The 15095-nt window shown below is 43.5% G+C and overlaps 1 protein-coding gene across 2 annotated transcripts in view; it reads right to left on the bottom strand.

Moving 5' to 3' along the window:
• rsrc1 (arginine/serine-rich coiled-coil 1) overlaps positions 1-15095 on the bottom strand; it is a 102687-nt gene that overhangs the window by 80341 nt on the left and 7251 nt on the right. For both annotated transcript variants that reach the window (XM_030777636.1, XM_030777637.1), the window contains exon 4: positions 3797-4006. In XM_030777636.1, the coding sequence (XP_030633496.1) occupies positions 3797-4006 (210 nt within the window). The remainder of the gene's footprint in view (positions 1-3796; positions 4007-15095) is intronic.

The following is a 15095-nucleotide window of genomic DNA, read 5'->3' as shown; positions in this document are numbered from 1 at the left end:
TGATACTGTCAGTCTTATACTGTGACAACTGTCCTGCCTCCACAACAAAAAACCACTCACACACACCCATACACACACGAATACCAGCACAACACACAATTAAGCAAAGGCATGCCTACACAAAAACCAGGCCATGGTAATGAATTCCAAATAGGATAACCTTAACACACTGAACTTACATTACACAGACACTTGCGTGCGCGCGCACACACACACACACATACATACATACATACACACTCACTCACGCACACACACACACACACGCACCACAACCACAATTTACCCTTTGCCACTGGTAAAAGGCAACAAGATCTCTTTACAACGTCTCGTCTTTTTCGATAAATTTTGCATGAAAACACGTTGTGCCAGAGCCCAGAGAAGCCTGCTGTCATCCTAGAGGTGTGATAAATGTTTAATGAAAACAACACCACACGCGGCTGTGTCAGCCCCCCGCTATTCCTGCTGCCCCCTTTGATCCGCACTCACACACACACATACACACTCACATACACACTCACACACACACATACACACTCACACACACACATACACACAGAGCTGCTTTCACAATCCAATGCTACTCTGCAGCCTGGTTGCAAATTAGGGACGCTGACGAGCGTGTGTGTGTGTGTGTGTGTGTGTGTGATACACCGCGTCATGAGTGTGTCAGATTGCCGATCAGGGGTTAACATAATGATATGTTGTAAAAGAAACGGGAAGGGGGGGGGGGGGGGGGGGGGGGGGAGTAAAAGAACAAAAAAAAAACGTGAACGCTGTCAAAAAATGACAAAGAATAAAGCGGAAAGCACTTAACGTGAGAGTGTGTGTGAGTGTGTGTGTGTATGTATGTGTGTGTGTGTGTGTGTGTGTGTGTTCCTAAGCGCGGTTTAAATATCACCCACACTGAGCTGGTGCTGAGGCAAGAGGCAGAGCCTGACAGCTGTGAGGAGACACCTGGAGCAGGTTAACTCCAGCTTTGATCATTCTGTCAGCCTTCACCATTCACAGCAATACAGCTGTTCCTCAATGCACATTCTTACACTAATTCAATTACACTATTACTTATCATATGAGCACTGGTGTGATTAGTATTAGTGTCATTGTGTGGCAGCATTGTTGTTAAAAAATGATTCCAATTAGCGTGGGTATCATCGTTTAGGATGACAATTTTCGGCGCGAGCTGATTTGGGTGTGGAGGTGTGAGGATAAATATCGGGGTGGACGCAGATGGATGGGGTGACGCAACAGGGTGTGTGTGTGAGCGTGGGTTTGTGACGGAAAGTGTGTGAGTATGTGTTTGTGTGTATGAGAGTGAGAGGGGGAGAGGGAGAGAGAGAGAAACCCAAACAAGGTGCAAGTCAATGAACTGGTGTGTGTGAATCTGAATGAATGTGAGTGAGTAAGCGAGATAGTGAGGGAGGAAGGGAGGAAGAGTCCGTGAGTGAGTGAGGGAGTGAGTGAGAGAACGAGTGAAGGAGAGCGACGACGGTGTGCCAGGGACAGTGGAGATGCTGTCCTGATAAGACTTCCACCCTGCGGAGGTCTGTGTGTGTGCGCGTGTGTGTGTGTGTGTGTGTGTGTGTGCATGTGTGTCTGTGTGTGTGGGGGGGGGGGGGGGGGGTTACAAGACAGTGGATGGACTGGCAGGGGGGAGATAAGCGGCCCCTGTTGGGCCCCGTGGCCCCTCCATAATGATGTCCCGGCTGGACACTGCTCCGGCCTGCTACTGCAATAATTACATTTACATTCTCCCTTAGGAAAGACAGTGCAGAACGAAAAACCCCACTAAACACTGAAGACAGGGGCCAAAGCAAAACACACATTAACTTCATTAAGAACATAAGGCATAATTTGCCCGTGTGTGTGTGTGAGTGTCTGTCTCTGTGTGTGTGTCTGTCTTTGTGTGTGTGTGTGTGTGTGTGTCTGTATGTGCGTCTGTGTCTGTGTGTGTGTGTGTGTGTGTGTGTGTGTGTCCGTGTGTTCAAAGTGAATGTGTTTATGCCCCTGACTTAAGAGTATTATTAAGAAGCCTCACACTCTTGAGACACTAGGGAAGACTTAACGGGCTTTGATCCGTGACCCATAAACACAGTATACTGTCTATTCTCTCTCATTCCACAAACAATTAGGACATGAAGCACAAATAACTGTCTTAGACAACACCTCAGGCGCTCAGTCCATCCATCCATCCATCCACACTCACTCACTGGCTAAACCTACAGTACAAACTACTTGCAGAGGAACTAATTATCTCAAGCAGACAGAATGAGAGAAACTCTGTGTGTAGTGGGGAAGAGGAGAGAAAGAAAGAGAGAGAGAGAGAGAGAGAGAGAGAGAGAGAGAGAGAACCAAAGTGAACTGGATCGCCTCTGGTTCCTGTGAATGTTTCTTCCGCTTGCTTCAGTTCTCCCTCGGCCTCTTCCCAAAAGTCTCCACTGAGACAGTACGTGGAGCAATGGTATACGCAATACATACACATTTATGACCTCATGCAGACACACACACACACACACACACACACACACACACACATACACACACATACACAGCTTCAGGACACAACACAAGAACTAGAGCGTGGATTTTGGGAACGACTCAATCCCTAAAGATTCACACAGGTATGTATTCAAACAAAGGTCACCTATTTTACATTACAAATGCACAAACATATTCAGAACTGCAAACAAAACCCTGGATAGCTATTTAGAATCCCACACAAGGGAAAAAGACTCTCTTGCACACATACACACACGCGTACACGCACACACACCCACACCCACAGCCACAGCCACACACAGCAGGGTCAGGGAAGCAGTAGAGATTTCAATCACTGCTTTAAGGATATTAAAGACTTAATAAAAAAAAAGAGCGAGCGAGAGAGAGAGAGAGAGAGAGAGAGAGAGAGAGATTATAGCACTGGCCTTCAGGTGCGTCTGTTATTTATGCGGCTGATACGGATCTAAGAAAGTAAGACGTATAAATAGAGTAATATAAGCATGCATACAAAGTATAAACAGATATTATATTTATGCATTTGTTTTATTTGTATGTATATATCTATAGAGGAAATGTGGCGATGAATCACTTAGGGTTAGAGGCATCTCTCCGCTCTGCTTTTCTCTCCACACACACACACACACACACACATATATATACGCACACACACACACACAAAAGAAAGGGGAAAAAGAAAGAGTTGGAATCCGAGAGTGTTATTTCTCTCGCTCAGTTTTCCTCAGTTCTCAGGAGTCCATGAGCATGACAAGCCACTCAATATGACTGACAGCGACTTCCCACATCATCACATTACCCCATCCCCCAATCGGATTAGACGGTGCCACTAGGGGGCGGGAGCCGAGGCAGTGTCTAAAGGGGGTAAGCTAAAAGGGGACACAGGGTTTAAATGAGTTTAGCCCATGCTCACACTTATTACACCCGGGCTAGGCTCGGAGCAGAGGGGTCACTGGAGACCAGGTTTCCACAGGTAAAGCTGGTTTAACAGCAGCAAATACAATAGGAGATACAGTATGATCCTCGGCACACTGAGTCTGGAGGGATTAGAGAACGGCAGATGGATGGGACGAACCACACTATCCTGTCTCTAAGTCCCCGCTGGATTGAAAACATTATTTTCTCTTCCTAGGTTTCAGAGTCATGTATGTCACAGACCTGAAAGGGTAGATGTTAAAATGTTGAGTTACATGAGAAAGAGAGAGAGAGAGAGAGAGAAGACGAGAGTGTTAGGAGCTGAAGGTGTGTATGTGTGTGAGGGGGACCAAAATGAAATTCTTACCCCTGTTTGTCCTTATCCTTGGCTTTGTCCTTTTCCCTCTCTTTGTCTCTCTCTCTGTCCCTGTCTCTCTCTCTGTCTCTGTCACGCGTTTTCTCCTTGTCTCTGGTGCCACGTCGACTGCGGTCTCGATCTCTGCTGCGACTGCGGCTGCGCTTCCGACTGGACCTGCCGCTGCTACGGCTGCGTGACCGGCGATGCCGTGAGCGAGACCTGAGCATACACAAACACACACACACACACACAAACACACACACACACACACACACACACACACACAAAGACAGACAAAGATGTATGATAAATGTCCCACAAATATATTGAAACAATACATATTACAAAGTTTCACAGTCAGTTTTTTTCATTGGATATGATCACACCAGACTAAATGTCAAAGAAAAAACTTCAAACTTCACATTGGCATTATAAAAAGCTTCTCATGATTATGTGTATATAACATCAATGTGTTGAACAAATGCAGCATCAGAATCAGTTCTGGAGGTAAATGGAAGTTCGTGGAGTTCAGAAGTTACAATATCCGGTGTCTTCCGGGCCAACGATCATTTTCTGTCCCGAGGCTGTAACAAAAAGCACTGATCCCAGGTCAGTTTTTCTGTGTGGCGTGTGTCCTGTGCTACGCCATGAGTATCCATGGTGACACTGACTGATTGACAGCCAGCTGAGGTCACTGTGGAAGGCAGGCTTACGTTGGTCCATTATTGGGAAATGTGAGTGTGTGCTGGGAGCGCAGACTCACTGGGATACAGAGACGTGGGGGGGGGGGGGTGCTGGAAAAGGGTGACATACACTGTATTGATCCTTACAGACAAGCCCAAGAACGGGAGATTTAGAGTGCTACTTACTAGACGAGCTAACTGGCGGGCTATTTCTCCTCATTCTACCACACGCTGACAACGGCTACTGGAGCCACTGTCTTACACGTCTACAGGCACAAACAACAAATACTTCATAAAACACAGTAGTATACAAGATTCACCACTTTCCGTCAAATAATCAAACAAAAAAGTGATCTACTTAGCATATACGCAAACATTTTCAGAGAATCTTCCAGAAACTTCAGAATGTTTGGTAAAATGGGATATTAAAATAAAACAGATCTGTTTCACAGCGGTATTTTTGAAGAGTAGTCGATAGAGACGGCATCTGCTCAGCTGCACGTTAGTCTGAAATCTCTCTCCTTCTCTTTCTTTCTCTTTTTCTCTCTCTCTCTCTGCGAGAAATAATTACAACTTCAGTCCCACATACAGCTCTCCTACATCACTCAGTCTCTCCAAAGAGCATCAAATGATTGATGTATCACTAGTCAAAATGGGCACTTTTTTTTTTTTTGTTAAACGCTTATTTCCATATTAAATGTGCTTTTCTTGCATATTAATATCAACGTTTTTGACTTGCGAGCATTTTTTTCGTGGAGTTTTATACCTCTATGTAGCGACGGCCCGTTTTCCCATCAGAGAAGTTCCATATGGTCTCCCTAAGCGTTTGTCTTAAAATATCATCTGAATGATGTGGAATTGACACGCAGCAGAGAGAAGGAGATAATGAATTTTCACAACCTGACTAAAGAGTTTACTGGATAAATTCGTGTCCTCTTTGTGTGTGTTACATTGCGTTTGAGAAAGCAGGCGCGCAAGTGCAGGTGTAAGGACCGCATCTACAGTTGCCAGGTAGTAATTAATACACGTTTCTCATTATATTTTATGACAGTGGGACAGAAGTTATTGAAACACAGGGGGGATGCAAACATAGCCGCATTTTTAGCAAACGTACTTGTGGCCAGCAGATGTAATAAACACCGAGTTTGTTGGTACTGGTTTTTTTTTTGTTTGTTTTCTTTTCTCTTAATCCAGTACACTTCTAGGCCTGTTGCAAATTAAATTTATTGTAGTTAATAGACTGTAGTGAAGCTGCTAAATGTCAATTTCATTACCAAGGCCTAAACCTTAGAGAATTATTAGCTAATTTAAGACTGGGGGTAAATGCATTAATGTAAGAAGCACAGATAAACACCCCTCCAACCCACCTGCCCACTGCACCCCCTCGTCCCCATCTCCAACACACACACACACACACACACACACACACACACACACAAGCAAGCGAGCACACATCCAACCAACCCCATGCCAAGTGTGTGCTATTTTACATTTACTTTTGGTGATTATCTCTGGAGGAAAAGGCAGGCCTTCCCCTATGGCCTAAACATATTTTCATTTCTTTTAAAAGGGGGTCTCACTGTTTTTTTTTTCTACTCCCCCCCTCCCCCCCCCTTCTTCTCTCCCTGAGCCAATCCATTAAATCTAGCAGCAACGATTGGCTGGGGCAATTTTCCCTGTGAATTATCAATAAAGTAATTACCAGTGTGTGGGAGTGTGGTAGCTGCTTATCGCTGGTGGAACCCCACACGAGCCTGGATATGATCCCTCCCCGCTTCCCCATTTAGGTAATTATGTGGCCCTGGTGAGAAGCTGGATGGTGTAGCGCTGTTATCTGTCTATATTATATTCCCGCTAAACATGCTTTTCTTTTTTTTTTGCTTCATGGGAAATTGGACATTAATGGCTGGCACATGATAGCACTAGTACAGCAAACGGGGCGCGAAGCCCAGCTGCAGTCCCACCCCAAATCGTATCTGACCCCGAAGCCCCCCCACCCCACCCCACCCCCGCCTCCTCCTTCTCCTCCTCCCTCCTTCGTCACTACGCCTTCAGTAGGCCTCCGTCAGTCTTCATAAAAAAGAAGCCATGGACTACCTTGTCATCAGGCTAATGCTAATATCTAGCATACCTTGACTTTCTTAATCTGAGGAACCAGTTGTCCCAAGTTAACAAAGCTATTCATTAAATGGTAGTTCATTATCAGTGATACTGTTCTTTAGAACTTCTATGAACCTAACAGGAGGTTAAAAAGCCCAAATCATATTTATTATAATTATAATCAGACTCCATATCTCCGTAAACGAAACCTGTACCGCAGCAACAAACATTATTATTATTATTATTATTTATAAACAGCTATGCTCCAGTTGCAACAAGCAATTTTATGTTCATTAAATTTGTCTACAATACAATTAGCATGAAGATTCGTTTATTTCTTCTACTGAAAAGATCATTAAAAAAAAAAAAACATACAAAAAAAGAGTATGTAATAAAAACAAGTAACTCAACAGACTTTATTTATAAATATTCCCCTACAAAGCATCATTGTCACGTACAGACGGCAGGTATTTCACAGTAAAGTTAAGAGCGATGCTAGCTGGTTTTTAAAGAAACATAAAAGCACCTTCAACGAGGCATGTGGATTTCCTTCTGCCAAACACACACACACACACACACACACACACAGGCCCAACACACTAAACAGCTGTTCCCCCCTGTTGCCGAACCGTTCCACGCAATGAAAATAGGCTCGCCATCCAGAATGCCTTACTTTTGAGTGCTCTTCAAACACTGTGCCACACACACAAGTGTAATTTATGAGATTGTGCTAATTACATTAGCTGTTGAAAACATTTCCCAAGCTGTTTCCTCCTTCCATATTAACTGTACTTTCACACACGTAAACACGCGCACACACACACACGCGCGCGCGCACACACACACACACACACACAAAATAAGGGGAACAAAAAAAGCGAAAACCACAACAAATTGAGAGAGTTGTAATGTAAATGACTGTTAGTATAATTACCACAGCAAACCCTCCCTAACAGATTTACCAAGTTTTGTTTCTTCCTCATCAGTTACATTGAGAGAGAGAGAGAGAGAGAGAGAAAGAGGAGGGAGGGGAGAAAAACACATGATTAAAAATAAAATCAGAATTTGTTGTATTCATCTTTCTTTAAATTAGCGTTCTGTCGAATGTCCGGCCTTTCTGTCGTTGGAGGGGGAATTCACACCAAGCCCACCCACACTTCCAAAGGTCGTGTCATTTAGCCGAGTTCAAAGGCCTTCAAAGGCGCCTCAGATCTGCATGAACCCATATGTTAAGAAACTTCTGAAGGGAGAGAGGAAAAAAAAAAAAAAAAGTTATTTTTCATATAAAAAAAAAAACAACCCCAAACATTTCAGAGTTTAACTCTTCATTACTCTCTCTTTGGTCCGGCCAAACCCGAGCCACGTCAGCACATGTGACTAAAGTCACTCGACAAGGATACTGCAATTCAAAACTCAGGAGTCTGGTCACACAGCAGTTAGAGCCATATTATACCCCTATTAGTGCCACAGAGGGCAAGACTAAACTCAAACAAAGGGTCAACGAGAGGTGAGGGGTCAGAGTATCAATAAGGTGCTAACTCACCGATGTCGTCACAAGCGGTCATTTGATAAACAGTCGTCCCCCCGTCCCCCCCCCCGAACAATTTTTTTTTTTCTTACGGTCTTCTCGAAAAGATTTGTAAATATTCGGATTTATGTGAATTGGGGAAAAAAAACAAGAAGAATTGGAAAAATTATGTTTTGTTCTCTTTTAGAGACACTCCATCTGTCCGAAGGAGAAAAGGGGAGAGGAATGGAGGGGGGGAAGGGGATGTTTTTTTGAAAAGAAAAAAAAAAAAAAAAACGAGAGAAAAAAAAACAAACGTGTTTTTAATTAGCAGGTGTGCTCTTAGGGCAAGATGATGGTTTTTCTGGTCTCTTTATAAAAAGAGTATTTATGAAGTGATGGTAGATCTGAGAGTTAGTCCTTTAACAGCACTTTATTGTTTAAATGTGGACGGTTATGTCATCTGCGCTTAAGTGATTTAGGAACCTCACAACTCCAGTATAAGAAAAATCATAAAGGTTGAGACAAAACATGTGGGTGAACTGTAAAAGTAGGGCCAAGAATGCATGACACAAAGCAGACGTCAGAATTCCACCACCGAAAGGCAAAACTACACTTAATTAAACATGTAAAACGCATCTCAGATATCACTCTCGTAAAAACCACTAACTATTAGTCTCAGTGGATGAACGGAAATGAAGTCCAAGGTTGTTTTTCTTTTCTTTTTTTTTTTGGAATAGGCTCGGCGAGAGAAGAGGTGAGAGTAGAAGAGACATAACTCAGTTGGCTTTCTTTTTTGGTATATTGTTTGCTGAAAAGAAGATTAGAATTCCTCACGAGGTGTCTTGGAATGAAACAAAGCTCGTGGGGCTAAAATCGCTAGAGTCATTTTTCGCCAACATCTGCTGTGTCCTGTCATCGAATGGTCTAATGCTGAACGAGGGAAAGGAGGGGGGGAGAGTAAGAGAGAGAGAGGGACACCCGGATATCAGATTTAACTATAGATCAGAGTGAGCCGATGGGCTGATCGCTGGTAATGGCGGATTTTCATCGGCCTATATGTCCTAGGCTTGTCTGACCAGTGCTGACAGCTCTATAAGTGGTCCGGCAGCTTCAAACGGGCTTTCATTTCACTTAATCATCTCCTTCACATCCATTATCATACACTCACTACACAAAGACAAAAACTAAACTAGAACTAAAGAAACAGTATCCTGACAGATTCTGCTAAAAACAAACAAAAAAAAAAACGTTATCGATAAAGAACGAAGAAAAGAAGACAGAAAAAGAAAAAAAAGAAAGAAAGAAAGAAAATAGTAAGTAAGCAAGTATGTATGTAAGTATGTCAATAATGCACATGACAATCAACAGACTGTAAACAATGAGTGTAGTTCCACTTAATCCCCAAAATGATCCAAATGTCTTTTGTCTCAAAAGTAACACCACAAATAAAGAGAGATGCGTTCATTAATAATATACAAAAAGGCAGTTATAAATTGTATGTCTGTTTTTTTAGGTCTTTATGCTCCTGACAGGGTACTAGGGCAGAAGTGACACTGCTTCAGCTGATACGGTCTCAAGCAAGCTCGAAAGAACACATTCGCGTTTGACCTTTTGACCTTCTCAACACAGCGCAGTTAGTCAAGTTAAAAACTGCTAATGACATTAATGTAATGTAACGACCTTTATGAGCTGAGTTCTGAGAAAGAAAACCAGTTTGAGGGTTGACTTCGTGGGCTTGGTGGTGGGGGTGGGGGGGCTTTCGGTAAGGCCTTGGAATGATGTACTTCTTTTTGGGCCTACATACAGTAAAAAGAGGGAGCCCTTCATCACCTGGTCTGAAGAGCGATGTTCCTCACTAGGAATCCGCTGATGGTGCACTGATAGTCCATCGTCTGTTCCACCAATCACACTGTGGGTGTGGGTGTGTGTGTGTGTGTGTGTGTGGCAGCTCATACATTTCCCTATTTCCTCTCTCCATGTCTCCCACTCAGGCAGCGGTTCTTTCACTTCAACAAAACAGGGGGGGTGGGGTTTAAAAAAAAAAAGCACGAATATGAAGAAAGAGAAAGGAAAAAGTGTTTCATTATTTTCGGGGGTGTCACAATTTCGGTCAAGAAGCATAGGATCCAGATTTTGGATTTTATTAGTCTTCCTTCTCTCTCCCCTTCACTCGCTTGTCTTGTTCTTTTTTTTTTCAACACTTAAATATTACACTGATAAGTGGAACCATATTCGGACTTGTCAGAGCAGGGGGGGGTTGCAAGACAAGTGCAGTCTTGGATTCGATTAGGCTACAATTTGCTACAGTGCAGTTTGGGGAGAGAGGAGGGTGAGCGCATCTCTCAGACAGGACCAAACACATGGCTTTACTTAAGCTCTGACATGAACACGCTAACCCCGGGGGGGGGGGGTTCCCCTCACGGCGTCCACAGCGTCCCCCAAACTCGGCCCCACCCAGCTGGCCTTTTGGATATTACAACCAAAACACAAATGGAGTAGATAGATTTTCAATTCAGTAGTACAGTCAGAGCTACATAGCGATAGATTGCCTCCACATATGAAGGAAATATGTAGTAGGGATATAAAAATAAATAAATAAATGCCCATTTATTGACTACTTCACTGTTTAAATCAATTTATGAGTCTAAAACAAGAGTGGGAGTCTATGCCTGCTCCTGGGGGAGTGAGGGAGAAAGACGGATAGTGTGTGTTAAGTCTGATTTTGATCACTCATTCAGTCTGTTCTCATGCTGAGTGTGTGCGGGCAGCATGTGGTCTGGTAAAATCCCGCTGATCAGGATGGTTTGGCAAATCGGCTGTAATTAATAGAGAAAATAAGCAAAAGCTTGTTAAAAATGGAGGGGAAAAAAAAAAACAAAAAAAAACCTTGCGCTTTTCTCGGTTACTTCAGGCACGCGACCTTTGAGGAGGTCACCGGACGCGTTTCCGAGCGACGGAGATCCGTCGGTTTTTAGAGGTTCGACCAGGCCGGGCCCCCGGGTCTCCCTCTCCTCGTGGCGCCCGGCCCCCGCGGTCGGGCCGTACGGATGGACGGCCGGCGGTGTCGGCGTGGCAACGAGACGCCGGCTTCCAATTAGAAATAATTAGGCAGTCATTGCGATGGCGAGCCTTTTTAAGTGCATATATAACGACGCAACGATGCTGATTAGCCGGCGCCAAGCGAGCGGGGACTCAAACGGCCCGACGAATAATTATGCCAGTGATCACAAAGCTGCCGCGCGCCTCTGTACTTCACCTTAATGCGTTTCAAAACTCCACTTCATTACTGCCCGTAATTAATCCGCCATTAATTGCAGGAAGAGCCCAGTTTACCTCGCTTCGTTTCTAATTATCATCTTATAAATAGTTATGGTTCTAATTAATGTGTTCATTAAGCAGAATATTTTCTCTCAAAGCAACGCTGGGAGCCAAAGGTTCAGCACGCTCTCTCTCAGAAGCTCAGGCAGCCAGAAGGTAAGGCCATTCTGGTTCCACTGGCTTTTATTTTACTACATTCAACCTCCTAATTGGCATTTAAAACCCAATTTGGAAGAACTTCAAGAAGGGCTTAAATAGGGGGGGAAAGTAGGAAGGAAAGAGAGAGAGAGAGAGAGAGAGAGAGAGAGAGTGAGAGAGAGAGAGACAAAGAGAGAGAGATGGAGAGAGAGAAAGAGAGATTCATTTTGTATTCGTTTTCCAATAGCAGTGCCACAAAAAAGGAGCGAGCTACCAAAAAAAAAAACAAAAAAAAAACAAAACCAAAAAAAACCCCACTTTGAATGGGATGAAATTAACAGAGCTCGTTGTGAATTGCCTTTAACCCTCGCATCAGCTCCACGGCCACGGCTGACGCGTCAGATAGCACAGACACGGACTAAAGTAAAATAATCCCTCATTACGAAGGAGGAATTCTTTCAAAAAAAAAAAAAAAGAAAGAAAGAAAGAAAGAGTAGAAAAAAAGAAAAAAAATATTCGCAGACGGTGTACAGACAGACAGCGCAGTCACGGCTTGGAGGGCGGCGCGGACGTATTATTGGGGAATCCGCCGCGTTCTGCCGCAACGTAAGAGGTCAAGGTACAACCACCGTCCTTAATATTTACTGAGACGCTGGGCTTGATGGGTAATGATCTACGATGGGCGCAACGCTTTCTGAATAAAGATCGTCGAGGTACCCTTTGACCAATCAGTCACTGCCTGTGATGTTCTCTATGTTTCATGAGGAGGTCCGTCTCTATTCTTTCACTCTTCAAAGACAAAGAGGCAGAGAGTTCTCCTGGCCCGTGGGCATCTGCGTTCCCCAATCACAATGTTTATTCAGCCCATATTTATGTAGTTGCTGAACTAACATCCGCCATCCCTCCGTGACTGACGCCGGGATTAACAATACGAGAGACCGTCACAAAGACAAAACGCACGTCTCGTTTGGAAAAAATAAAAATGTAGAGTATGAGTGCTCATCTAATGACTGAATCATGTTTATTTCTATTATTCTGTTATGTCTCTAGCATCCTTACAAATAAAATATGCTCCCTAAATGGATGTAAGAGCAAACAAGGTGTGCGTTTGTATGTGAAAGGCGTTTCGTTTTTTTGTAAAGCATTTCATGTTTGCAAGCGTATTTACGCTTCCATAGATCTGTGCGTGAAAGATCTTTTTTTAGTGTTCATGCTTGGTTGTATTTTTTTTCATATACATGCGTGTATATACAAAAAGCCAGCATATTTACTGGGCGTCTCTTTCTCTCCCTCTCCCTCTCCTTCTCTCTCTCTCTGACAGTGATGCAGTTAGGCCAGCACCCACCCGAGGGAGAGCGCTGGTTGCTGGATCTGCCTGGAGGAGGAGGGGAAGGTGGAGAGGGGCCAGGGGGCTTCTTTTGGCAGGAGAGGGGAGCTGCGCTCGCGGCTAGCCGTGGATAAAAGGCCTAAGCCATGTCACTCACTTACACTCCTCTTTGGTAAATAAAGGTTTCTGACAACAAAGGCCAGGAACGTTTGACTACCCTTTAGAGGGGCTAAATAAAAAGACACCATGGCACACTCTGGATGTAAGAAGGAAGAAAAGAAAGACGGAAAGAAAAAAAAAAAAGAGAGAGATGGGGATAAAAAAAAAAAAAGAAGAAGAAGATGAAGAACAGCCTCTTAGATCGTGGAAACTGGAAGCATGTTGATTTTGATGAAATAAAGAACACACAGTCAGCTGAAACCAGGTCATCCTTCAGTTTACATCAACATTTTGCAAGTCAGTTAATATGAGGGTGGACTGTTGTTACAGCAGTGTCTGCAGACGGGTAAAGGGTTACGGAATAGGATTAACTCCCTGCTCCTAGTCTCTGAGGCACACGAGCACAACCGACCTGCTGTCATCTTTTCTTCCAAGACAGCCAAATGCTAACGCCATTTCATATTTACACAGCCCCCATTCAGAGAGAGAGAGAGAGACAGAAAAAAAAATCAGAAGAGAAAAAAAAAAAAAAAAGATTTCATGGGCAGGAAAATAAGTACAGGTTATTGTTTTTCAAATTACGTTTTCTTTTTTCGCTCTTCTCTATGCCTGGGATTCAATGTTTCATCCTGAGACGTGCCTTGGTCAAAATTCAAACACGTTCTAGTCCTTAGGTTCTGAACGGAGTCAAGATTTCCACAGTGCATAACTCCCAATAAGACCTTAAACAGTACCAGAGCAGTGGATGGTAAGGTAAGCCTTTTTTTTTTCTTAAAATCTCGCCCTGAGATGGATGTCTTCACGTAAGCTGTGACTGTACAACCAAATGAGTCTCTCTGCTTCTTCCCCCCCCCCCCCCCCACCCCCCTCCTCTTCCTCTCCGTGGCCTTGTCTCAGTTCAGATGCAGCAGGAAAAGCCATCAGGCAGATGTGCTGTTCCAACACCTCATTCCGAAGCAGAAGAGAAATGCTAGCTGAAAGAAACACTAGGCTATCACTCACACCTTCTGTGATCTTACACACACTCTGCCTGAGTGTTTCCTGTGCTGAAAAAAAAAAAAAACCCTCCCACATTGCACCTGTGCTCCGGACCTCCACAAAACAGAACTTTGATTCGAGTGCAGAGAATTACAGCTCAAATAGTTCGCCCGTCTTTTTCAGATATTCTATTTTAATCTCCATTTCATTTGAGATGTTAGATTGACACACATAGCAATCAGGTGACCAACACACTTACATGGATAATGTGGTACACCCCTTATGCGAGTATACAGTCTTCAGCACAACCCTGTCATTTAAATATTGATGTGATGGATGCGTTCGTGCTTGAGCATTTGTGTGTTGTGGTTAAGGCCACTGAGTGACCACCTCAGCTCTGGAGTCAAGTGGTGGATTAGTAAAACAGGAACCGGTTACATCTAACCTCTTAACCTCCCATTGACCCTCACTAATGAAGAGTGACAGCGAGTCTAGCCAATAACTGGTGGTATACGCATGATTCCAGAGCTGAAAACATGTTGTTATGGAAAGAAGATTGTAGATACAAGGAATTCATATGTCTACGGCTTCGATGCAGCATTTGTTAGGAAGACTTGAGGTGTTTGAATTTCAGCACTATTTCATTTCTCCACTTCCCTTTGTTCTTATCAATAAATCCAAACGGACTTGAAAGACAACAACAAAAAAAAAAAAATACTCCAAACGCCAAGTTCTTTTTGTAAGTCATTCTAAATGTTGCAGAGCTAAATTTTCATTTAAGAGAGTTATAAACTATAATTCTAAGTACCTAAACAGAAAATGCATTATATGTAATAAGTACAATTATTTTTCTAGTCTATCGGCATTATCTGTAACTGCGTTTGGTTTTGATTCTTTATTTTACAAAACCCAATTAATGCCCCCCCCACCCCACCCCCCTCAGACAACACTGATAAAAAAAAAAAAAAAAAAAAAGGTTGCTTGTATGTAAGAGAGACCCAGCCAACAATAGCTTTTCACCAGCATTACCAGGGCTTCATGAACTGCCTGCTCGGATCAAAGAGAATAAACATTAATGTCTAATGGATTATCAGC

The sequence above is a fragment of the Chanos chanos genome, chromosome 6, assembly GCF_902362185.1.
Source record: "Chanos chanos chromosome 6, fChaCha1.1, whole genome shotgun sequence".
Lineage (NCBI taxonomy): Eukaryota > Metazoa > Chordata > Actinopteri > Gonorynchiformes > Chanidae > Chanos > Chanos chanos.
The sequence above is the reverse complement of the archived record's forward strand: the minus strand, read 5'-3'. Positions and strand labels throughout refer to the sequence as shown.